Genomic DNA, 26,232 nt, shown 5'->3' with positions numbered 1-26,232 from the left:
CCAAAATCCACCATACCTTTATCTGTATCCATTCCCATTCCCACTCCTCCTCCATCATCTTCCCCTTTGCTACCTGCAGCTCAGACTCCTTCCTTATCCTTAGGGAAAAGTTAAGTTTTATGTAAGTTTTTGGTTTTGGGTTTGGTTTTTTTTTTCCCCCCAGAAACATTTGGGGTAGGGTGTAAATTTCAAGAACTTAATCCACAGTTTTCTAACTAAAAGTTCATTCCCTAATAGGTCCTAGGGAAGTCAAGTCCACAGAAGTGTTCCTGTTGGAGTTCTCTTACCTTAAGCTTTAGAGCCTTTATACTCGAATCCTTTAAAAATCTCAGGGGTGGCTAGGTGGCGCAGTGGATAAAGCACCGGCCCTGGATTCAGGAGTACCTGAGTTCAAATCCGGCCTCAGACACTTAACACTTACTAGCTGTGTGACCCTGGGCAAGTCACTTAACCCCCATTGCCCCGCAAAAAAACAAAAAATCTCAGAAGAAAGTATTGATAGGCTCACCTTCCAAGGGGCCCTCATGGACTAACAAAGGAGAAGCATCTGCCCTTCTCCAGGGGCATCTATGGACTCCCTTCTGCTCCTGACCTTAGAAAAGGGTTATGGGGGCATCTAGGTGGCACAGTGGATAAAGCACTGGCTCTTGATTCCGGAGGACCTGAGTTCAAACCTGGCCTAAGACACTTGACACTAGCTGTGGGACCCTGGGCAAGTCACTTAACCCTCATTGCCCCACAAAAAGAAAAGAAAAGGGTTCTATTCCATATATTTCCTCTCTTTTAAGTCTATTTCTCCTTGGTTTTACATGCAAATGTGAGACAGATGTCATTCACCAAATATTTAATGAGTGCCAACTACATGCAAGGTATTGAACTGGTCTTTTGAGGGCCACAAAGACCAAAACAACACTGTCCCTTACCCTTCTATGGCGGTAATATTAAAGCTGATAATCACCTTACCCAGGAGTCTCTGGATCCCTGGAGTTTCTGCTAAAAACTCCCTTGGCAATTGCTCCCATACAACATAACTTTCCCCCAAGGATAAGAAGGGAATTAGGAGCCAAAGGAAGCAAACTGGAAAGAGGGAGGGGGGGATGGATGGAGACAGAGTCAAGATCTCATTTGGGGAGAAACTAGCAAAAAAAAAAAAAGTAGAATCCACTGGAGGCAGTAACCAGGAAGGATGGCATGATGATTTAGGGAGGAGACATATATAGGGAGGAAGGTAATATAAAAGCAAAAACTATACATAAAAATAGATTTTTAAAAAGCATTTCTTCCCTATTTTTTTTCCTTTCTTTTCTTGGCTCTGTCTCCGTCTGGAATGGTCTGGTCTAACTTAGGATCCATCTCTATCTTTTGGCCATTCTTGTACCCTTTTATCTCCTTCTCTGTCTAGCTTTTTCTTTACCTGGCAATCCAGTGGAACTGAATTTTGTGGTGTTTCTTTTAGGTATTTGTGATATTGAACAGAATTTCACGTCCCCAGATCTTAATTTTAAAAGAACATTTTGTATTTCTCTCCCCCCCCAAAAAATCCCAACCTAAACTAAATCAAGATGCTTTTTATCTTTTTGTGGTTCTAAATGGATTTTTTTGTCTCCTGAGGAATTGAGGTGGGGGTGTTACTGAACCTTGATAGGAAGAAAAGGCTTCTCAAGTTGGTGTAATTCAAGGACACTAAAAAGAAATATACAAGTATAAATGAAAAAAAAAAAGTGCCATGGAGGCCAAGTAAATACTGAGGGAAGACAGATTAGGGTATTGGACATGGTTGTATGGGGTTAACCCAGGAAAGACTTCTCAGAAAGGAGGTGAATTGTGAGCTTGAATTTGAAGAGGAAATAACCCAAATTGATATAAAATAGATGGGAGAAGGGAGAGAAGAGATGGGAAAAAGAATCTGGGTGAAGAGAATGGTTTATGGGAAGACAGGGTTACCAAGAAAAACATCTCATGATTGGCAGGTAGGGTATTGGACTTGAAGTGAAGAAGGCCTGGGTTCAAATTCTGACAGATACTAGCTCATTTTTTTGTTTAAACATTTTCAGTAGCATCTGACTCTTTGTGACTCCATTTTGAGGTTTTCTTGGCAAAGATATTGGAGGGGTTTTCCATTTTCTTTTCCAGCTTATTTTATAGATGAGATAACTGAGACCAAGAGGGTGAAGTGACTTGCCCAGGGTCCCACAGTTACTAAGTGCCTGAGGTCAAATTCAAACTCAGGTCTTCCTGACTCCAGGCCCACATTCCTCATTCTATCCACAGAGCTATCTAGCTGCCCCTGGGCAAATTACTTAAACTTTTCTGACGTTCAGTTTTCTTATTTATGAAATGAAATGAAATAATAATACTTATAGTACTGACCTCACAGGGTTGGGAGACTCAAATGAGAGTTTATGCATAGTGTGTTTTGGAAACCTTAAAGTGCTATTTTATAGCTTAAGTCATGGCTGAAAGAGGGCCCAAGAGAACCAAATAAGCCTAGAGAACTGTAATCTGGTCAAGTGGAAAATGGTCAGAAGACTTGGCTTCTAGGCCTAACTCTGACACTAACAAGTCATCTGACCTTTCTGGGCCTCAGTTTCTCCATTTGTAAAATAAAGTAACTGGACTAGAGGACATCAAAGGTCCCTTCTAGACCTAACAGTCTGATTCTTTGAGATCATAACTTTTACAGAATCTAATTTGATACTAATTAATTAATTAAGAACAACAATTGTAAAAATTCAGTGAAGGGGCCAGCTAGGTGGTGCAGTGGATAAAGCACTGGCCCTGGATTCAGGAGCTCCTGAGTTCAAATCCGGCCTCAGACACTTGATACTTGCTAGCTGTGTGACCCTAGGCAAGTCACTTAACCCCCATTGCCCCACAAAAAAAAAAATTCAGTGAAGAATCATTTTAGAAATAATAGCATCCTGGGGGCAGCTAGGTGGTGCAGTGGATAAAGCACCAGCCCTGGAGTTAGGAGGACTGGAGTTCAAATCCAGCCTCAGACACTTGACACTTACTAGCTGTGTGACCCTGGGCAAGTCACTTAACCCTCATTGCCCTGCAAAAAAACAAAGGAAAACAAAAAAGAAAGAAAGAAATAATAGCATCCCTTGGATATTCTTCTGGGGTATCTGAAGCATGGGGACACATCTCTACCTGCATTGCACCCAAAACATTCACCTAGGAAAGTTTCTGGACCTTCCTTTGTAGCTATTGGTGATTAGTTATCAGCCTGGAATGTCTGATTGGTTCTGGATCAGTAAACATACATGTATGTCAGCTCACTGCTCTTAGGCCTCTCCAGTTCCAAGTTTGCATAAACCAACTGGAGGAAGTTATGCAATAAACACTTTATCAGTTGTCAGATGACACAAAGCTGACCACCAGACAAGACAGCTGCCTAAATAGCAAACTGCTATCCCCCTCCCACAAAACCCTGATCATGAATCCCAAGAGAAACCACACTGAGCTCTCACTTCAGAAGGTATTCAGCAAGGGGGCCCCTCCAGCAAAGTGTGAGCAAGAGATGGGCACCTGCAGCCTGTCAGGCTCTGTGTCAGCAAGAGGACAGGGCCCTGTTGGGTAAGCCCCACTGTAGTCAGAAAGCCCCCATGTTGGGGACCTTGTTAGTCCTGAGGAGTAGCAGCAGGCAGCCCTCCGAACAGAAGTCCCAGGCCTGGGGGTTCTGAGGTCTCTAGCACTCTGTCCTGGGAGGCCATAGAGGACCCTGAAGATCCAGTCTCCTCAAAGATTAGAGGGAAGGGTACACACCCCAGGAGATATGGGCCAGTGTAAGAACCCAGAAGACCCATGACAAGACGACGAAGGGTCAACCACCCCACTACCCAAAAACACAGCAGGGCACTGAGCCTGGCCCTGGGACAAAGTCTTAATTCAGGAACTAAAGCTAGAGAGCTGAATAAATCATAGAAAACACTAAGCAGTATAGAAATTATTACAAATCTAGAGATTCCCTCTCCCTCAACCCCCTGCCAAAAAAAGGAGCAAGTGATTCATAACTGGAAGCAAGGAAAAAATGGATTTTCCACGAGAACTGCCTAAAAATCTAGAAGAAATTAAGTAAAGTAAAATCTCTAGAAGAAAGCATTGGAGGGAGAATAAGTAGCTTGAAAGAGGCAAACCTTAGTCAAGAAATGGACTCCCAGAAAACAAAAATAAATGACAGCAAGAAATATTAGAACAAAGTCAAAATATAAAAAAAGAAAATATATTTGATATAAAAAACAACTAAGAAAACAAATCAAAAAGGTATTTCAGAATCATTGGGCTCCTTAAAAAGCATGATTTTTTTTAAAGAAAAACTTGGGGAGCAGCTAGGTGGTACAGTGGATAAAGTACTGGCCCTGGATTCTGGAGGACCTAAGTTCAAATCCGGCCTCAGACACTTGACACTGTGTGACCTTGGTCAAGTAACTTAACCCTCATTGCCCAGCAAAAAAAGAACGTAGGCCCTACATAAGCTTTTCAAGGGATGCTGTTTTGGATAAAATTTAACATTTTTTGTTTCACTACTCAATAGTTTTCAGAAAATGCACTAGTACTCTTTTTTGCTTTGTGAGAAAAAAATTTAAACACAATTTTCCTGTTTAATCTTTTATGTAAAATCTTATCAATACCTCAATATTATCATTCTGTTTATATTTTATCCAGAAGAATAGGTATTGGGGGGGGCAGCTAGGTGGAGCAATATATAAAACACCAGCCCTGGATTCAGGAGAACCTGAGTTCAAATCCAACCTCAGACACTTGACACTTACTAGCTGTGGGCAAGTCACTTAACCCTCATTGCCCCATCAAAAAAACTCACAAAAAAACCTTTGAAACTATATTTCAAGAAATCATAAAATGGAAACTACCCAGAGCTATCTAGTGATCCTCTCCTGGAAGGAACCCCAAAAGGAATAGTCTCAGGAATGTCATAGCCCTAATCCAGAGATTCCACATCAAAGAAAAAATATTGTAATCACACTGGAAAAAGCAGTTCAGGAACTCAGGAACTACAGTCAGGATCCTACAAGACTGGGCAGCTTTTTTTTTTTTTTTAAATCAGGAGACTTTGGAACACTATATTCCAAAACATAAGACATAGACTTACAAGAAGATAGTATAAAGATGAGGGGGCATAAATTTATCACACTCTAATTTATATTATCTTCACTTGAGTACATTTGCTACAAGACAGAAAGCTCTATTTTCAGCAGTGCAGTGATCCAAGACAACTCTGAAGGTCCTATGAAAAATGCAGTCCATCTACAGAGAGAGAACTAATGGTATCTGAATACAGATTGAAGCATAATTTTTTTTTTGTTTTTGTCTGTTTTCTTTCACAACCTGGCTAATGTGGAAATGTTTTGCATGACTGCTCATATATAACTTATATTGAATTGCTTGAGTTCTTGGGTGAGGGGAGGGAGGAGGAAGAGAATTTGGAACACAAAGTTTAAAAAAATTTGATATCAAAATTTGTATTTACATATAATTTGGGAAAATAAAACTTAATGGGAGAAAAAAAAGACTGAAAGCTCCTTTAGGGCAAGAAACATAACAATGCTTTGTATACAGTGGTATGCTGGTAAATGTATAATAACGGCACTCTGGGGGAAAAAAAGTAGATACAAACACTTTAAAGTTTAATCTTTGTTATATTAACATTTTCTCCTTCACTTTCTCAAGTCTAAAAACCAATAAAATAATAAATCAAACCCTGATTTGTAGCATTTGTCAGTTTCTGAGGTGTCAATGCGCACAGAGAAATTTTAAGAATCAGCTGGATTTAAGAGCTGGCTCCAGCACAGTGGATAGAGTGCTGGGGCCAGGAGTCAAGAAGACTCATCTTCTCAAGTTCAAATCTGGCCTCAGACACTTACTTAGATGTGTGACCCTGGATGAGTCACCACCCTGTTTGCCTCAGTTTCCTCATCTGTAAAATGGGCTGGAGAAGGAAATGGCAAAAACACTCTAATGTCTTTGCCGAGAAAACCCCAAATGGAGTCATGAAGAATTGGACATGACTGAAAAAAATAGAAAAATGATCATATGACAGAGGTGAGTGATAATTCAAAAATATCTATAGGTTGAAACAATAAATTAAAACAACAAAGATATGACTTAATAGAGATAACTCTAATATGCTTTGGTTAAAAAAATCTATATAAGGTCACCATTAGGGAAGCCCTGTCTTAACATCAGTGTATGTAAAAAAGATGTAGGGATTTTAGTCGACTGGGATTTTGAGTCAACAGTGTGATATGACTGTCAAAATAATTATCAAATGATCTCTTAACCTACCATAGTGGGAAGAGCACTGGATTTGAAGTTCAAAGCACTAGGTTACAAATGCTGGTTTATGACCTTGGCAAAGTCACTTAACATATCTCTTCCCTCATGGGTAAAATTGGGCTTATACAAACCTTAACAGAATTGTTAAGATGAGATAGGGTATCTAAAGTAGTATATAAAACAATAGAATGCTATAAAACCACTGCTGTTTATTCTTGAAACAATCCTACTGTGTGCTACAGTAGTCAGACCACATCTCCCATACCCAAATCAGCTCTGGGTACTGAAATTTAAGGGGGATACTGAGTATATTACAGGAGGGCAAGCAGAATGGGGTCAGGGGCAATGTCTTGAAAGTAGGCCCTGGGGGCAGTTAGGTAGCACAGTGGATAAAGCATTGTCCCTGGATTCTGGAGGATCCGAGTTCAAATCTGGCCTCAGACACTTGTCACTTACTAACTGTGTAATCCTGGGCAAGTCACTTAACCCTCATTACCCTGACCAAAAAAAAAAAAAAAAAGAAAGTAGGCCCTATTAGGAAAGGTTGAAGGAATGCTTGTTTACCCTATAGAAGAAAAGACTAATAAGGAGACACAAAAGCTATTGTCCACCCTTTGAAGAGCTAGCCTGGGGTCTGTAAATTTTTTTTTTTTTTTGGTGAGGCAATTGGGGTTAAGTGACTTGCCTAGGGTCACACAGCTAGTAAGTGTTTAAGTGTCTGAGGCCGGATTTGAACTCAGGTCCTCCCAAATCAAGGGCTGGTGCTCTATCCACTGTGCCACCTAGCTGCCTGGTAAATTTTAAAATATTTATTTTGATAACTATTTCAATATAATTGCTTTCCTTTGAAATCCTGTGTATTTGATTTTATGCAATTAAACATTATGTTTAGGAAGGCCCCATAGGCCTTACCAGACACAACACAGGGTCCACAAAAATAAAAGTAAATGTCAAGGTGCACAAAAATAAAGTAAATATCAAAAATCGAAACTAGGACTTGTGGGTGGCAGATTTCAGAAGCTCTATAGAAAAGCTTTCTAACAGTTAAGGCTGTCTAAAAATGGGCTGGGGCTGGTTTGTCAGCTGGGCTTTCCCTATCACTGGCGAACTTGAAGCAGAAGTTGGTGGAACACCTGGGAGGGATGCTGTAGAGGGGATCCCTGCAGGAGACAACTCTAAGACTGTCCTTCTATACTTAGACATTTTATACAAGTGTGAATTCAAATTCTCCAAGGAACAGAAACTACCTTACCCAGATCTCTGCTTAGAATTTCATCTCCAGGGACAGTGCACAGAAAGATTTCTTCCTCGGGTATTAACATCTGCCTCCCCCAACCCCAAACAATTGAGGAACTAGTTTGCTTTATTCAGGCTGTCTATAGCTGTCAAAACACAACTGTGGTGTTTAGCAAAATCCAGAGAGGTAAGAATAGAATTCATTTTTGAATATTACTCTGTTTGGGACTAGAAGACAGGAATACATGGCACAATCTTCTTAATTAAAAACAAAACTAATTTCTACTTAGTACTTGGATGCAGATTGTGAAACCCCTTTTCTGCATTTTCTTTCTTTCTTTCTTTTTTTTGGGCATGGGGCAATGAGGGTTAAGCGACTTGCCCAGGGCCACACAGGTAGTGTCAATTGTCTGAGGCCAGAATCTAACTCAGATCCTCTTGAATCCAGGGCCGGTGCTTTATCCACTGTGCCACCCAGCTGCCCCCATTTTTCTGCATTTTCAATGGGGTAAAGGTCCTACCCTACTGCACCAGAGGGGCAGAGGTGGAGTATCATATCTACTGTCCTGATTACCATCCCTATCTTGCAATCATTTAAGTTACTTCCATCACATCAGCTGGCATTTTCACAACCATAGTCATTAGGTGGTAAGTAGATAGAACAGAGGAGCTGGAGTCATGTAGACCTGAGTTCAAATTCAGAAACTTGTGCTAGGCAAATAAAAGTACCACATGGCTACCTGAAGATCAGGAAAAGAAAGTTCCAACTGTGAGTCCTTTGTACTGTCAAACAGTTCAACATCAGAAATGGATATGAAAGGCAATGCCTTACCATCAGTAGCTGAGTGTCACAGTGAATAGAGATCTGGGCCTGGGGGAAGACCTGAGTTCAAATGTGGGCCCAGACACATATTAGTTGTAAGTCACCTAACCTCAGTTTGCCTCAGTTTCCTCATCTGTAAAATGGTTTGCTTCTACCTCCTATGGTTGTTGTGAGGATCAAATGAGATAATTGTAAATAATTAGCATCTGGCACATAGATTTATATACATGTCATCACCATCATCCATGTAAGTTTTTAGTACTTGCCTGACAACAGGGAGTAATTAAGGCAAGAGCTAGGTCTGTCATGTGGGTGGAAGCTCATCATCATTTTGCACCATTTGCTAGCTGTGTGATCAGTCTCCTCACCTCGATGATGACCTCAATGAGAGTGGGGACCCACCTCCCCCATAAATACAGGGCTGCACACAGAGGGGGTGCCTCCAGATCAGTCTTGGTCCTATCACTGCCTTGTCCCAGGCTCCTTCCCTCTCACCTGTGTTTGGCTCAAAACTGGGAGAGATGCCTGGTGGGTTGAGCAGAAAGCCTTGCTGTCTTCCCAGCTCTGAACCTCCAAGGAGTAGTAGTAACAGTGTTCTTCTGACCATATCCAGCCTTCTGGACAAGGTCGGCACTTTACTCCTGTGGACACAAGGACAATTTAACCAGCTTGGCCATTGGGACTAATCTGGGAGAATAAGAGGGACGTTCTGGTCGGGAGTAATGGGGGGTGGGGCGGCTGAAGGGTTGGAGGGAAGAGGAGAAGGGATGGAGGGGGGCCATGTAAAGGAGATGCATTACCTACTCGAGAGGCCAGGGCCACAATGGTGACCACAGCCACGGCCAGCAATACAGCCAGGACAGCCAGGGCCCATCGAAGGGATTTCATGTATGCTGGCAGGCCTAGAAGGTGGACAGACACAGACAAGATAGGCAAAAACAAGGAGAAAGCTGAATTGGGTTGGGGCAGATGGGAATAGCACAGCACCTGATCCTGGGTTATCCCACATTGGGGGGAGGGGAGAGGAATCAACTGAGAGCTATGTGAGTTTTAAAAAATAGATTAATTTGGTGGTTGTTCAGTCATTTCAATCACGTCCAACTCTTTGTGACCCCATTTGGGGTTTTCTTGGCAAAGATACTAAAGTGGTTTGCCATTTTTTTCTCCAGCTCATTTTATTTTATTTTTTCAGCTCATTTTATATATGAGGAAACTGAGGTAAATAGGGTTAAGTAACTTGCCCAGGGTCACACAGCTAGTAAGTGCCTGAGATGGGATTTGAACTCAGGAACTTTTTGAACTTCTGGCTCTAGGTCAGACATTCTATCCACTGCACCACCTAGTTGCCCCCAGTTTAATTGAGAATCTTTTTTTAAAGCAAGAAATAGAAAATGTACTACCCATCCACTTTTAAAATTAGAAATAAGGAATATATAACTATTTGGAAATATGATGAATAATCGACTTTTATTGAGCACCTACCGTGTGCAATAACTATTGGGGATACTGGAAATAACACTTACCAACTATACATACGTATGTAATATATAAATAAAATAAATATATAAGTATAGTACCTAGATATAGGTAGCTCTAGATATAAATATAGATATAGACATAGACATAGATATAGATACATAGTCATAGATATACTACACACATACACACACACACTACCTTGGGTAAGTCACTTCTGCATTTAAGTCTTAGTTTGAAAAGAGGAACTTGACCTAGGTGATCTCTAAAGATTCTTCCAGCTCAAATATCCCATAATTGATTTTCTTTTAGAGAAAAGGCTTTTTTAAAGTGCCTTCTATGTTTCAGGCACTAAGCTAAGCACTGGGGAATTCAAAGAAAGGACGAAAAAAACCCCAATCCCTGCCCTAGCAGAGCTCTCAGTCTAAGGGGAGGAGGGGCAGGGGAAGAGGGGATGGACACAACACTATGTACAAGATGTAGGTAGATAAGATAAATTGGAGATAATCAATAAAGGGAAGACATTAGCATTAAGGGGGATAAGAAAGACTTGTAGAAGATTGGATTATAGATGGCTCTGAAGGAAGGTAGGAAAACCCAGGAAGCAGAGATGGAGGAGAACATTCTGGGCCTGGGGGATAGTCAGTAAAAATGCATAGAGTGGGGAGATGAGCGTCTCTTAGGAGGCCAAAATATGGCTGGACTGGAAAGGTAGGAAGAGGCCAGATTATAATGGGCTTTGAATCCAGACACATATTTTATATTTGATCCTAGAGATAACAGGGAGCCCCTGGGGTCTACTGAATACAGTAGTTGGCTCACACGGTCAGATCTGAGGTTTGTTGTTCAGTTGCATTCAATCCCATTAGGGGTTTTCTTGGTGAAGATAATAGTTTGCCATTTCCTTCTCCAGTTCATTTTAAAGATGAGGAGACTGAGGCAAACTGGGTTAAGTGACTTGCCCAGGGTCATCTAGTTAGTAAGTGCCTGAGGTGAAATTTGAATTCAGGTCTTCCTGACTCCAGGTCTATCCACTCTGACACCAGCTGCTTCTTGTGGAGTCAGATGGTAAAGTACTGTGAAAATCTTAAAGGGCTATATAAATTCTAGTTATTATAATTATTACTAGCCTGAAGTCAGCAGGCTTTCAGTATGATGACTTCATCCCCCGGGGCCTTCAATTGTACTCCTCTAGACCTCAAGCAATATTTATAGGGGAAGACCAGGTGTGCTGGTAAATGTTTACTAATCAGGCTCTCTGGAAGAAAAAAAATGTATGCACACACAATCTTACGTTTAATCTGCATTATTAACACTTTCTTAAATCTGGGCAATCAACAAAATAAGACATCTAGCCCAGATTTGTAGCATCTGCCAAATACTGTTGTAATTGTTCACATGGACACGTTCACAATCAATTACTATGGGTTGGGCTGGTGCTGTTTCTCAAACAATCTGGTACCCACTCTCAAGGCAGAAAGATCTGCAAGTTGCTTCTCACTTCTACCAGCTAATGCAAGTCACTAATCCTCCTTAGGAAGACATCTTCCTGAGTTCAAATCCAGCCTCAGACACTTGCTAGCTGTGTGACGCTGGGCAAGTCACTTAACCCTGTTTGCCTCAGTTTCCTCATCTGTAAAATGAGCTGGGAAAGGACATAGCAAACCACTCCAGTATCTTTGCCAAGAAAACCCCAAATGGGGTCACAGAGAGTCGGACACGACTGAAAAAAACAACCGAACATCAACAACAATCTCTAAATATTCCAGGCAGCTGTCTGAAAGGATTGCTGATATGTATTGACGTAAAGAGTTTCCCCACAGAGTTCACTACATGGATGAAATCACAGAAGGAAGAGGAAGAAGAGGAGAATTGGACTGGAAGAGCTGGGAGGAGGAAGGACTAAGGAGGGAGAGATGGGGAGAGAACAGGAAGCAGACACAGCTCTCCCGAGAGGAATACTGGGGAGTTGGGGAAACAGACAGGAGAAATAGAGAAGTGGAGAGACACACCTGAGAGAGATGGAGAGATTCAGTGGATTTTGTGCTTGTGCTCCTGAAAACAATATTGAGTGGCTACAGTTGGTAGCCACTTAGAGGATAAGGGAGTGGGAGGGATGGGGGAGGGAGAGGAGCCTGAATACCAACATATAACAAAAAAGGAACTCCAAAGAAAAGGTGAAATAAATAATACCATCAAAGAAATGTATGATCAACAAAGAAGACAGACCAGCCACGTGGTGAGAACAAGGAGTAACCATCAGGAAGCCCATGGACTCTAGATGTCAAGAGAAAATAAGGAAAGCCCCCAACATTGAGCAGCTGCTTCTATTTTCTATTTAGAGCTTCACAATTTGTTTTCTTGTGGAATTCTAAAACTTTTGTATGACTAGGGAGGAATGGCTTAGCCTTGAAATTTTGCTCTTGGACTTTATATATCCATTTATTGTCTAAGTCTGAAAGTCCCTTTGGGATGCGGAATCTTTGTCTTTATTCTTTAGAGATGCCTCCATGGCCTCATCCCAAAGTGCCACACAATTAGAATTTGAACACAATATTTATAGCATCTTAAAAAAATTACTGAGCCTTCATTTTTTCCTTTAGCTTTAGTTGGATCAGTTTTTAAAATTTTGTTTTGTTTTGCTTTCCTGCTGCCTACTTAGGAGTCCCCATCCCTTCTCCCGCAAACAATAGTGATGAATCCCCTTCAGGAATAAATAAATGGGGGCAGCTGGGTGGCGCAGTGGATAAAGCACTGGCCCTGGATTCAGGAGGACCTGAGTTCAAATCCAGCATCAGACACTTGACACTTACTAGCTGTGTGACCCTGGGCAAGTCACTTAACCCCCACTGGCCCACAAAAAAAAAAAAAAGAAAAAAAAGAAAGGAATAAATAAATGGGTTTTACATTTACATTTAAAAAATTTTACATTTACAACTAAATTTTGCTGTTGAGTATATTTTCTGTCCTTGTATATTTTTTTTTCTTTGCTAGGATACAGAAGGGAAAATGCAGTATATTGGAAAGAGAACATTGAATTTGGGAACAGAGGGCTTGGATTTGATTCCTTCCTCTATTTCCTTACATATGTGACCTTGGGGAAGTCATGGATTCACAGAAATTACAAAGCAGTAATGAATGAACAAATGAAAAAGCATTCATTAATCATTTGTTATATGCAAAGAAAGCACTATGTGCCAAGCAGTGGGAACATAAAAAAGCAAGACAGTCTCAGCTCTTAAGGAGTGGGGAGAGGGGAGAGAATAAGCATTTATTTATATTGTGCAGGCACTGTATTAAGCACTTTATACAAATATCATCTCATTTATCTTCATAACCACCTTGAGAGAAATGCTGTAATTAGCCCCATTTTACAGATGAGGAAACTGAGGCAAAGAGAGGTTAGATGACATGATCAGGATGACATAGCTAGTAAGGGTCTGAGGCCATATTTGAACTCAGGTCTTTCTGACTCCAGGCCCAGGATCTCTAACCACTGTACCACTTAGCTGCTGATGGTAATGCATCTAGTTTAAAGTCATTTTTTTTTAAGTGAGGCAATTGGGGTTAAGTGACTTGCCCAGGGTCACACAGCTAGTAAGTGTCAAGTGTCTGAGGTCAAATTTGAACTCAGGTCCTCCTGAATCCAGGGCCAGTGCTTTATCTACTGTGTCACCTAGCTGCCCCCTTAAAGTTATTTCTGCTGATGGAATCATATCCATTTTTGATGTTGAACTATTTGACAGTACAAAGGATGTTGATGGGAGCAGCTAGGTGACAGTGGATAAAGCACTGGCCCTGGATTCAGGAGGACCTGAGTTCAAATTTGACCTCAGACACTTGACACTTACTAGCTGTGTGACCCTGGGCAAGTCACTTAACCCTCATTTCCCCGCAAAAAAAACCAAAGGATATAGATGGTTCAGATTTCCTTTTCCTTATCTTTAGCAGCTGTGCAGTGCCTTGATTTCTCAGGAATAAGTTGTCCCCAGTCTCTTTGTCAAGGTGCCTTTGCTGTCTTAACTAGGCTGGCTTGTCTGTCCATTGGGCAATAGCCCATTGACACTTGGTGGAGATGGAGGGTGCTTTCTCCACAGGGACTGCCCCCTCCATGAATGCTGTGGCAAACTGGGTTGGAAGCAAAGCCATCAGTCTGGGGGAATGTGGCCAACTTCCTGGGATTTGGAGCCAGCGTGTTGGGCTATCTGCACCAAGGTCTGAGGGGATGTTATCTTGACTTGTCTGGTACCTGCTTTCTCCTGTCTCTGCCTTCGGTGCCTTGCTGCTTTAAAAAGGACTTTAGCAGTCATCAGGTCCATCCATACCTGAAATCCCTTCTACAACATACCAACAAGAGCCTTCCAATGATGGGAAACTCATTACCTCTTGAGGCAACCTATTCTGTTTTTATATTGCTTGCAAATTTTCCCCTTTGCAACTTTGACCCATGGCTTCTAATCTACCTTCTGAAGCCAATCAAAACAAATCTAATTTCTTTTCCACATGGTGATCATTCAAAAACTTAAAGATTGCTACTGTGTGCCTCCTAAGTCTGTTTCTCAAGGCCAAACATGACCAGACCCCTCCAAGTGAGACTCTCCTGTGGTATGAAATTTGATTTTTCAAAATCTTGCTTGCTTTTCTCTGGGCACTCCCCAGCTCATCAGTCCTCCCTAAAATGTAGATACACCTGAACATAAGGCCCAGAGAGACTATTACCTCCCTAGTCCTGGACTCCATGTCTCTTTGGAACATCCAATCTATTAAAGCCCTCAGACCTTTTTCATCCAAATGGTGGCCTGGCCAGACCTCTCTCCATTTTGTATTTGGGAGGCTGATTTTCTGAATCTAAGGATAAGACTTTTATACCTAATGAATTTCATCCTGGTCACTTTGGTTCAATGGCATATACAACCATTCAAGAATCTTTTTGCATTCTATCATTCAAGTGTTAGTTACGGCTCCCATGCATCTTTTAAAAAAATTTTAGTTGGTGAGCATCCTTTCCATCCTCGAGAGTTTATTTAGAAAACTTCTCTGCAGTAAGCAGAACTACAACAAACTACATAGTAACAGCAATATTGTAGGATGACCACATATGAAAGACTTAGCTATTCTGATCAGTCCAAGAATCCAAGATTATTCCAAGGGACTTAAGATGAAAAATGCTATCCCCTCCAGAGAAAAAAATGCAGATTGGAGCATACTTTTTCCACTTTCTTTTTCTTTTTGCAACATGGCTAATATGGAAATATGTTTTGAATGATTTCACAAGTATAACTGATATCATATTTCTTGCCTTCTTGATGGGTAGGGGAGGGCTGGGAGGGAGAGACTTTGGAACTCAAAATTTAAAAAAAGTCAAATCTAAAAAAAAATAATTTTTACAAGACCACCCTTTTCCCTCTTTATCAAAGTTATTGCTTTGTGTCTTCAGTTTTCCTCTTGAGAATTTACCATTCCCCTTAGGTAGACTTCCCCCAGACAAAGTGTAGTCTGTAGATTGGTTCCTCCCAGTGCTTTGAACACTTTGAAAACTGTTTTCCTAAAATCATTTCCCCTCTCTAGGCTTCAGTTTTCCTCCTCTATAAAATAGAGGAGTTGAACTAGATTGTTTCTAAGGTCTTTTCTAGATCAAAGGCTAAAGTTTATAAACAAGACTCTCTCTCTTGGCTCCTGGTATTTTCTCTGGCTTTCCCATGCCTGGAATGTTATCCCTTTTCAACTATGCCTATTAAAAGGAAGTCTTGGCTTCCTTTAAATCCCAATTATAATCTCATCTTTAGGGGCAGCTAGGTGACACAGTGGATAGAGCACTGGCCCTGAAGTTGGGAGGACCTGAGTTCAAATCCAACCTCAGACACTTACTAGCTGTGTGACCCATGGCAAATCACTTAACCCCAATTGCCTTAAACACCCAGGGACATTTCCAGTTGTCCTGATATATGTCTTGCCGCTGGCCCCAGATGGATCACTCCAAGTCATGACCTCACTCCGATGTCACAGTCCTCTTCCAGAATGAAGAACAAACAACAATAACAACATAATCCCATCTTTAACAGGAAGCCTTTCTCAACCCCTCTTAATCTTGTGCCTTCTCTCAATTAATTATTTCCTATTTGTCCTGTGTGTGTATGTGTATATATATATTTATATATATAGTTTATATATATTTGCTTTCTTGTTGTCTCCTTTATTTGATTGTGAGCTCCTCAAGGGAGGGGATTGTCTTGCCTCCTTTTGTATTCCTAGAATTTATCACAGTGTCTGGCATGTAGTAGGAGATTAATAGATGTTTATTGATCAGTTGGAGAAATGTTTTTTCAACTACAGGCTTGTCAAACTAGAATTACCCTTTAGTTATATGACAACTCTCTGCAGGATTATTTTTACCCCATTACCATAGCTCTCCCTGGTTTGCATCCCCAAACAAACTATACAGCTTGTAAAATCATTAGACAAAAGAAATAATGATAAGCATCTCTTACAGTCACCCTGAAAGGTCTATGAAATGCTAATTTACATCTATTTTTAGTTTTACATAACTGTTAGCCTGGAATGTATCATCTCTTCAAGGTAACTGAATATTTTTGAATGCAATTACTTTTCCAAAACTAAAGTATGAAATCAAAGAAAAAACCATCTTTTCTAGACTGTAATTTCATCTTAAGGGACACCAGAAATACACAATGCCAACTTCCTTACCCCCCAAAGCACCACCTAGTCAGTGTGATGGTTATGGAAATTAACTGGAATATTTGCCAGTCTCTGGGGTATCAAAGGTCTGACTTGGTCACCAATATTGCCCTGATGGGAGAGAGGGGAAAGCACTTCGGATTTTTTTTTCCAGGGCAAGGGGGTTAAGTGACTTGCCCAGGGTCACACAGCTAGTGTCAAGTGTCTGAGGCCGTATTTGAACTCAGGTACTCCTGAATCCAGGGCCGGTGCTTTATCTACTGCGCCACCTAGCTGCCCCACACTTTGGATTTTTTTTTTTTTTGCAGGGCAATGAGGGTTAAGTGACTTGCCCAGGGTCACACAGCTAGTTAAGTGTCAAGTGTCTGAGGCCAGATTTGAACTCAGGGAGTCCTGAATCCAGGGCCGGTACTTTATCCACTGCGCCACCTAGCTGCCCCCTGGATTTAAAAAATATATATATTTTGAAAAATAGAGAGCTTTCCAGAATTTAAAAAAATAAAGTATTTTCATTTTCACCTAAGGTTTAGAAACAAAGATGTTCTTAATATCTCCATTTCTTTATATTCAACAGAGAAAATCAACCTTGGCCTCATATACAGGAAAGTAGAATGGCATTTTTTTTTTAATGGAGAAAGAAGTCTTTTTTATGGAGTAATAATGCTTACCTTTGATCTTTTAGAATATGGACCTTGTGGCACTTTGATTTTGACCTTTCCTGTTTCTCTATCACATTTCATTTTGTATTATAATTATAAGAATACATATATTATCTGCCTTATTAAACGCTAAGGGCAGCTAGGTGACTCCATGGATAGAGTGTTAGATTTAGAATCAGGAAACTCCATCTTCATGAGTTCAAATCTGACCTCAGACAGTTACAAGCTTTGTGATGGTGGTCAATTTACTTAACCCTGTTTGCCTTAGTTTCCTCATTTGTAAAATAAACTGGAATAGGAAATGGCAAACTACTCCAGTCTCTCTGTCAAGAAAACCCCAAAACGGGGTCACGAAGAGTCAGACACAATAGAAATGACGGAACAACAACTACAGGGTGGGCCAAAAGCCACAAATATCCAATAACTCCTCTATTTTATGTTTTTAATTTACAGTACCATAGCATCATATACAGTATATATAGGAAATGAATTTCTATTACATATGAAAAATCAAATCTCATAAATGGAAAAAATAAAGAAAAATAATTTTTTAAAATGTATTAAAACATCAGACCTTTTCATGACTTTTGGTCCACCCTGTGGATGTTAAGCATCATGAAAGCAGGGACCGTGTTTTACTTCTCAAAGGATCATAGACCTACAGCTGGAAGAGACTTCAGGGACCTCCTAGTACAATCCCCTCATATTACAGCTGAAGAAACTGAGGTTGAGGAAAGAAAAGTGATTTGTATGTCAGAGATAGGCTTTGAGCACAGATCATCTGAATCCAGACTATGGGCTGGCTCTTTCTAGTTATCTTATATCTACCCTAGATCCTAGAATAGAAGGTATTCAATAAATGTATTTTGAATTTAATACTGCTGCAAAAACCATGTTATAGTTCTTAAATTCTAGATAACCTTTTAAGGGAGGACATAATATTCTTAGGATATAATTTCTTGAAGAGTGAGATTTTTTTCTTGATTGATGAGAAATTTAACATTGATCTTATTTGTACTGGTTTTTATTGATTTACTTTTAAAAAATTATTCCCACTTTGAAGCCAGGAAAACCTGGGATGAAGTTCCCCTTAATGGCTGTGTGACTCTAGGTTACTCATGTTACCACTCGATGCTCTGAACAATTTTCTAAAATTTTAAATTACAGTGGAAGTCAACCTGCTTTGATAGGAGGGAATATCTTCTCCTGTAAGTTCCCTATAACAAGAAAATCACATGCCTATTTTTACAACTTAATATAATAGAGGCAGAGGGGGGCAGCTAGGTGGCACAGTGGATAAAGCACTGGCCCTGGATCCAGGAGGACACTTGACACTTACTAGCTCTGTGACCCTGGGTGAATCACTTAATCCTTATTGCCTGGCAAAAAATAAAATAAAATAAAATAAAAAATAAACTCAGGAAGAAGTCTTCTTAATAAATTACATATGTGTGTGTGTGTGTGTGTGTGTGTGTGTGTGTATGTGTGTGCAATAGAAGCAGAGCCAAGATAGTGGAGATAAAGGCAGGGACTCACCTGAGCACTCCCAAATCCCCCTACAAACAACTTTAAATATTGTCTCAAATCAAATTCTGCAGTGGTAAAACTAACAAAAGGTTGAGGTAAAACAATTTTTTAGCCCAGGACAACTGAGGAGGTCTGTAAGAAAGGTCTATCTCAGTGGGATGGTGGTGGGACTTGGATCCCAGTGCAGACTGAACAGCAAAGGCAGTGCCAGGGTGCCAGAAGCTTTTGAGAGCTTTGGAAACTCTTATCCCACAGATGATGGGGAACTGGGGTAAGTCAACTAGTCAGGAGATTACAGGGCACCTTTTGCTGGCACTGAGTGCAAGACTGTCACATTACCCATACATGATTCTAGGACACAGTCCCAGAGCTAAGAGGACCCTTAGCTCAGTAGTGCTTGCTGCCACAGGTGTGTAGGGACCCTGATCACAGTTCGAGGGCAGAAAAGATTGCTTGCGGTTGTTCACAGACCAGAGCACAGACCAGGAGAGCAGTGACCACACCTCTCCTTAGATCATATCACCTTGGAAGAGTAAAAAAACCTACAGACCTCCAAAGTTTGCCCTGAAAACAGCAATAAAAAAGGCCTAAATCTTGGGACAGGGGCCCACTCCACCCCAGGAGCAGAGCTCAGCTTTTAACATAAAGTTATAAGTTAAAAAAATAGACTGGAAAACGAGCAAACAACAAAAGAAGAACCTGACCATAGAAAGTTATTATGATGATGGTGAAAATCAAGACACAAGCCCAAGGGAAGACAATAATGTCATAACAACTATATGCAAAGCTTCAAAGAAAAATGTGAATTGGTCACAAACTTAAATAAAACACCTAGAAAAGCTCAAAAATATTTTAAAAATAAGAGAGGTAGAGGTAAAATTGGGATTGGGAAAGGAAATGAGAATGATGCAAGAAAATGAGGCACAAAAAATACCTTTAAAAATGGAATTAGGGGTATCTAGGTAGCACCAGCCCTGGATTCAGGAGGACCTGAGTTCAAACACTCAGACACTTGACACTTACTAGCTGTGTGACCCTGGGAAAGTCACTTAACCCTCATTGCTCCACAAAAAAACCAAAAAACCAAAAATAAAAAAAAACAGAATTAGTCAAATGGAAATGGAAGAAAATAATTGCTTAAAAATTAGAATTAGGGGGCAGCTAGGTGGTACAGTGGATAGAACACCAGCCCTGGAGTCAGGAGTACCTGAGTTCCAATCCGGCCTCAGACACATAACACTTACTAGCTGTGTGATCCTGGGCAAGTCACTTAACCCCAATTGCCTCACAAAAAAAAAAATTAGAATTAGGCAAGTGGAAACTAATAACTCTATGAAACATCAACAAACAATAAAACAGTCCAAAGAATGAAAAAAAGAAGAAAATGTAAAATATCTCATTGGAGAGCTTTTACTGTAGAGGAGAAGATGGGATTGGGGGAGGGAAGCACTTGAACCTTACTCTCATTGGAATTGACTCAAGGAAGGAATAACATACGTACTAAGTTCGATATAGAAATCTATCTTGCCCTACAGGGAAGTAGGAAGGAAGAGGGCTAAGTGAGGGAAGGATGATAGAAGGGAGGGTAGATAAGAGGAGGTGGGGGGGTCTGATAAAGGCCTTATTTCTCAAATGTAGAGAGAACTGAATCAAATCTATAAGAGTAAGAGTCATTCCTCAATTGACAAATAAATCTTCAAAGGATATGAAAGTTTTCAGATGAAAAAATCAGTTATTTATAGTCATGTGAAAAAAATGCTCTAAAACACTATTGATAAGAGAAATTCAAATTTAATCCAGCCCTTGGTAGGTAGGTGGATAGGTGGCAGACTGGTGTTATTGCTGAATAGGGGCAACAATCACAAAGAGAGGAGATCAAAGAGGGCATCCCAATGGGGCCTCAGTGTCTTGGTTAGGCATGAGCTCTAGTTGACCTTTAAGTCTAGATCATCGTTCATTGTTCAGGGGGCACAAAGCAGGTTAATGAGTTGAGACAAGATACAAGTGCTGATTCATTCATTTATTTTGGCTGAATTCCATATGAGAGGCAGAATGGCATAGTGGAAAGTGCAGAATTTGGAGTCTGAGGACAACCTGAATAGGAATCCTCAGTGACGGGCAGCTGGGTGGCTCAGTGGATAAAGCACTAGCCCTGGATTCAGGAGGACCTGAGTTCAAATCCAGCCTCAGACACTTGACACTTACTAGCTGTGTGACCCTGGGCAAGTCACTTAACCCCCATTGCCCTGCAAAAAAAAAAAAAAAAGAAGAGGAGGAGGAGGAATCCTCAGTGGGTCATTTGACTACCTATGTGATGGTGTAAGTTGATGAATATCTGGGCTTTGGTTACTTCATCTATAAAACAAGGAGGTTACACTAATTAGGATCCTTGACATGGTTTTACAAAATGTTCTGATAACTGTGTTTCAATATAATTGGTTTCCTTTGTGATCCTATGTTTTATTTTATGCATTTAAAAATATTATTCCGAAAAAGGGTCTATAGGCTTTATTGGACTGACAGAGGGGGTCCATGATACATAAAAAAATTAAGAACCTCTGGGCTAGAGGGCTTAGAAGGTCACTTCTAGCTCTAAAATTCTGTGATCCTCTCATCCTTAAAGAGTCATGTGTAGGAGGTTCTTACATAAGCTTGCTCCTCTACTGTCTCAAGTTCTATCTAGCTTCTTTCTTTCTTTTCATGTTAAGTTTCTCAAAGTGTGAGCTACACTCCCTACTTGCTTCCTCACTATGCAGTCCCCCTTTAAATCCCTGTAGCCTCCTGTTCTCTGACTCTATTAAAACTGTTTTCTTGATGATAGAGAAACTCTTCTGGCCAAATCCAATTAATTGCCTTTTTCTCCTTCCAGTGGGAGTCCATTTACTCCCACTGCCATCTTGTAACTTTTTCTTCCCTTAGCTTTCACAAAACTGTTTAAAACTGGTTTATTTTCCTCTGCAACTCCTTTCTTCCTTGTGCCACGACCCCTGCTGTCTACTGTGAAATTGAGCTGGACCTCAAAAAGTGGATAGAATTGGAAGGGGACAGGGTGGTTTTCAAGGGAAGGAACAAAATTAGAAGGTTGGAGCTAGAAACGTGGGAGTCATCAGCGTAGATGTTATAATAGGAGCTATGAGAATGTATGAGCTTTTTCACATGGCCTTCCTTGACTACTCCAGGATATAGTTCTTCCCTGCCTCTTAATTCCTATAGCACCATGTCCATGACACTAGCTCTCTCTCTCTTTCTATCTCTGTCTCTATCTCTGTCATTTGGGCACTCAGCACAAGTCCCCTAGCACTATTACTTAATGGTTCTCATGTATATTTCTGTCCCCCTGCCCTTTCCCCCTCCAATTAGATTGTAAGTTTTCTGGAGGGCAGGGATCAACTTTCTTTTGGCTGCTTCTCAGTACCTAGCAAACGGCTATACTATATATGTATATAATAAATGATGAGTCAGTAAAACAAGAATTTCCCTTCCAGGTGATAGGCTAGGATTAAGGATCTTATAAATTTAATTTTACTGTGTCTAAATACAGTGGACCCTGGTCCTGCTGAAAACCACTTACCCTTCATTCCCTGTACTCCTCAGTTTAGGTTTTTACCTGCATATTCTTATTTAGGAAATGCCTATTAATTCTCTGCTCACTGTACCACATTCCAAGTTCTCCAATTAATCAACCAAAAGCTTTATTAAATACCTGTTTTATGCAAGGCCCTATGTTAAGCACTGAGGATACAAAGACAAGAAAATATAGGTATGCACATATAGGTATATACAAAATATATGATAGGTAGTTCATTGTTGAGCAGCTAGGTGGCACAGTGGATAGAGTGCTGGGCCTTGAGTCAGGAAGACTCATCTTCTAGAGTTCAAATATGGACTCAGACACTAGCTTAGGGCGTGACCCTGGGCAAGTCACTTAACCCCGTTTGCCTCAGTTTCCTCATCTGTAAAATGATCTGGAGAAGGAAATGGCAAACCACTCCAGTATCTTTGCCAAGAAAACCCCAAATGGGATCATGAAGAGTCCAACGCGACTGAAAAAGATTGGTGTGGGAAAGCACAAACAGCTCAAGGGAATCAGGAAAGGCCTCATGTAAGAGACTGAGGGGAATGTTGATGAAAGGTAGGGATTCTAAGAATAGAGGTGAGGAAGCAATACAATCCAGACTTGGGGGATAGCCAGTGCAAAGTCATGGGAAGGGGAGAGATGGGACTGTTATACATGAGAAACAGCAAGTGGACCAATTTGGCTGAATTGTAGACTATGAAAAGAAGACTAATAAAAGTGGTTTTATACTTGGTCTTAAGGGGCAACAGGGAACCACTGGAATTTATTGAGTAGGGAATTGATATGGAGAAACCTGCCCTTTAGGAAAATCTCTTCCAGAGCAAGGCAGAAGTTGGTTTGGAGAGGGGAGAGACAAGTCCCAGAGAACAATTAGGAGGCTATTGCAAAAATCCATGCAAGAGGCCAAGTTAAAAAACCTCCCCCCATTGGTCTCTTCCCTTTCAGGAACTTTCTGTTAGAAGGGGAGGAAGGAGGGGCAGCTAGGTGGCGCAGTGGATAGAGCACCGGCCCTGGAGTCAGGAGTACCTGAGTTCAAATCTGGCCTCAGACACTTAACACTTACTAGCTGTGTGACCCTGGGCAAGTCACTTAACCCCAATTGCCTCACTAAAAAAAAAAAAAGAAGGGGAGGAAGGAGAAAAGGAGGCTCATCTTAATTGCAACCTATTCTAATATACAGTAATCCCTAATTAAAGGCATGGGGATCGTGGCACTATAGGATTTTTTCATGGAATTACTGTGATCTTGAGTGTAACTGAGTTGTTCTATACTTATATATCTCTCTTCCGTATCTCGACCTACTATTTCACCTATTCAGAAGGAGAACGCAATCTCCTTTCTTAAAGAGTTGCCTTGGGGCATATCCTAAGAGGTTAAATGATTTTGCCTACACAGCTACTGTGAGTTAGAGGAAAAACTTGGACTCTGGTCTTTCCCTCTTTAAAGCCACTCATCCATGCATAACAGGGTGCCAGTTCTCTCTTGTTATTCTTGGGGAGACCAAGTGGGAGCTTTGGCTCAGATCGCTGACCAGCAATACCCTGACCCAGCGAAGTTGGATCAACAATCCTACATTCATTCATTCAACAAAAGTTGTTAAATAGCTGCTGTGTACAAAATGACGTGCTAAGGAAGTGCTGGAGAGAAAACAAAGATAGTGCAGAGACAGACTCAGGACCATCACTCCGTTTAGGATGGGCTCCTCCAATTCACCATTTGCCTACTGAGACCTCTAGGGCCGAGTATCTTGCCTTTTGCCCCCTCGATCCTGGATCTAATCTGATTTCCAGCGTCCCCATTTACTCCGCCGTTCCCTTCTGCCCTTCCCCTCAGTCTCCCACAAATTATTCCATGTGGGGTAGAGAGTTCATTTAGCAAAAAGTATGTGAGAATGTGAAAGAAATGAGCCCAAAGAGAAATCAGACTTTGAACAGGGTAGCCTAGGTTAATAAATTCAACCTTGGGGTTGGGAGGTCATTGTTCAGGTACTGGTTAGGATCCTGACTTATAAGCAAACCTTGGTGCAAGTAAAGCAGAGGCGAGAGCTCCCTCCCTCCCCACCCCTCGGCAGATGTTGAGGGAATAAGTGCGTTGGGAAAGATGCCTTGAAAAAGTCTAACTGAAATCCACGCTTACAATTTTATTTTTATTTACGTCTTGTAAGAATCAAGCATATAATAGCGTGTACCGATGGGATTAATGGATAACAAAATCTCAATGTTCATAATAACAGAAAACGTCACATGACTGAGGTAGGGAGCTGAAAGGAAAGAAGATGCAGGAGCTGGCATTCAGGGAGGAAATATTCCCTAGCATTTCCAGAGTTAATTCCCCGGCATAACAGGCCAGCTGGGTCCAGTGGCGGGCACCGACTGGATTTCCCTCTCTCTGAATTCCTCCCTCGTCCCTCTTTCTCCCACACCGGGAAAGGCAGCCGTGTCCTGATGGGACATTAGGGTTTCCCTCTCCATCCCCGCCAGGAAGTGCGGGCCAACTAGGGCTCCCGGGCCGGGGGAGCTGGGCGGGATGCGGTCACTTACCTATGCGTGAGATCGCTTGGTGCAGCTTGTCTCCGTCGGCCCCGCACCCGGGCAGCAGCTTCTCCCACTCCTTGTCCTCCAGCCCCAGCTCCCGGCACCTACATCGGGGAAGCCCCGACGGAGATTCCCCGGCCCGCCCGGGTCCCGGGCTGGCGCGCCCCTCCTGCTCCCGGTACCGATCGGCCCAGCCGGCAAGGGGGTGCGGGCTTCCCCCCCATGTGCTCCCAGGGGAAGGCGTCCGGGGCACCCCGGAGCGGGAGAAGGAGGAGTGGCGCGAGAAGGCGGGGGAGTCCGGCACGGGCACCGAGAAGAAGCGCGTGGTGGGCACGGGCGACGGAGAGAGCCCCGAAACCCCCGCTCCCACGGGCTTCACTCGCACGTCCACCTGCAGCTCCATGGGCGCCCAGGCCCCCGCCCCCGCCCCCGCCCCCGCCTCGCCCGGCTCCCGCGCGGCGCCCGGGGTGCCCGTCTCGCCCTCCCGAGGCTGTGCTTCTGCCGGGGCCGGCACGGGGACCAGAGCCAGGGTCCCCTCCCGATCCCCGCGGCCCTGGAGCTGCTCAGAGCTCGCAGATCCCCGACAGCGGAAGGAGCCGTAGCCCAAGCTTGGCTGTGGCACCCGGAGGAAGGTGGGGCGCAGGGAGACCGTCTTCTCTCCCGGGGGATCCCTGGTACGAGCCGGGCTCCCCGTAGCCGCCTGTTCCTTGGGCCCCTGGGCATTCTCAACAGGCTTCTCCGGGGGCTCCGGCTGCTCCACAGGCGGCTGCTGTTCCCCGGCGACCTGCTGCTCCGGGGAGCTCAGCTTCTCCGGCTCCTGGGCCTGATTCGGGATCGGTTCTATCGGGTACTCGGCCCCAGCCATTCCCTCCCCTAGGGACGCCTGGTTCCGAACCATATCTCGAACTACCGGCTTTCTGCAGCCAGAGAGGAGGGAGCCCTCCTCACCTGCACCCAGGTAGAACTCAGCTCCGCCCCGCGGGCTGTCCTGATTGGATGAATGGAGGCTAGCGTTTGCTCACGTCGTTGGCCGGCACCCAGCCACCCCCGATGTCGTGCTGAGATTTGCTGTGGCTATATTCCAGTGGTCACGCCCCCTGTCACAACCTCCCAGACCCCCCAACACCCAGACCTCAGGGCTGGAATGAGGTGGGGCAGATACTTGGCTGCAGCTGGCAAGTGTGGGCTAGCAGTCTTGGGAGACTCAGGTCGTACCGGGACCATAAAGCTGGTGTGTGGGCAGGAAAATCATAAACTTGGAGTCCTGAAAAGACTGCCCTCCTGTCCTCTCTGTCCCTTTGTGTTAGAGGCTGGGCGACCCAGAGTTACAGGTTAGCCCTTTGGTCATCTCAAACGTCTCCTTAAGAGGCTAGGATTTAAAAGGTAATGAACATTTGAATGGGAGTT

At 42.4% G+C, this 26,232-nt stretch overlaps 1 protein-coding gene across 1 annotated transcript in view; it reads right to left on the bottom strand.

The window, feature by feature from the left end:
• The window catches only part of KLRG2 (killer cell lectin like receptor G2), a 30,416-nt gene extending 4,632 nt beyond the window's left edge, over nucleotides 1-25,784 (bottom strand). The window contains exons 1-3 of the mRNA XM_043968597.1: nucleotides 24,832-25,784; nucleotides 9,157-9,258; nucleotides 8,852-8,997 (exon numbers count right to left, since the gene is read on the bottom strand). Coding sequence (XP_043824532.1) covers nucleotides 8,852-8,997; nucleotides 9,157-9,258; nucleotides 24,832-25,723 — 1,140 coding nt within the window. The 5' untranslated portion in view covers nucleotides 25,724-25,784. The remainder of the gene's footprint in view (nucleotides 1-8,851; nucleotides 8,998-9,156; nucleotides 9,259-24,831) is intronic.
• Between the last annotated feature and the right edge of the window lie 448 nt (nucleotides 25,785-26,232).

This window comes from Dromiciops gliroides, chromosome 5 (genome assembly GCF_019393635.1).
Source record: "Dromiciops gliroides isolate mDroGli1 chromosome 5, mDroGli1.pri, whole genome shotgun sequence".
Taxonomy (NCBI): domain Eukaryota; kingdom Metazoa; phylum Chordata; class Mammalia; order Microbiotheria; family Microbiotheriidae; genus Dromiciops; species Dromiciops gliroides.
The sequence above is the reverse complement of the archived record's forward strand: the minus strand, read 5'-3'. Positions and strand labels throughout refer to the sequence as shown.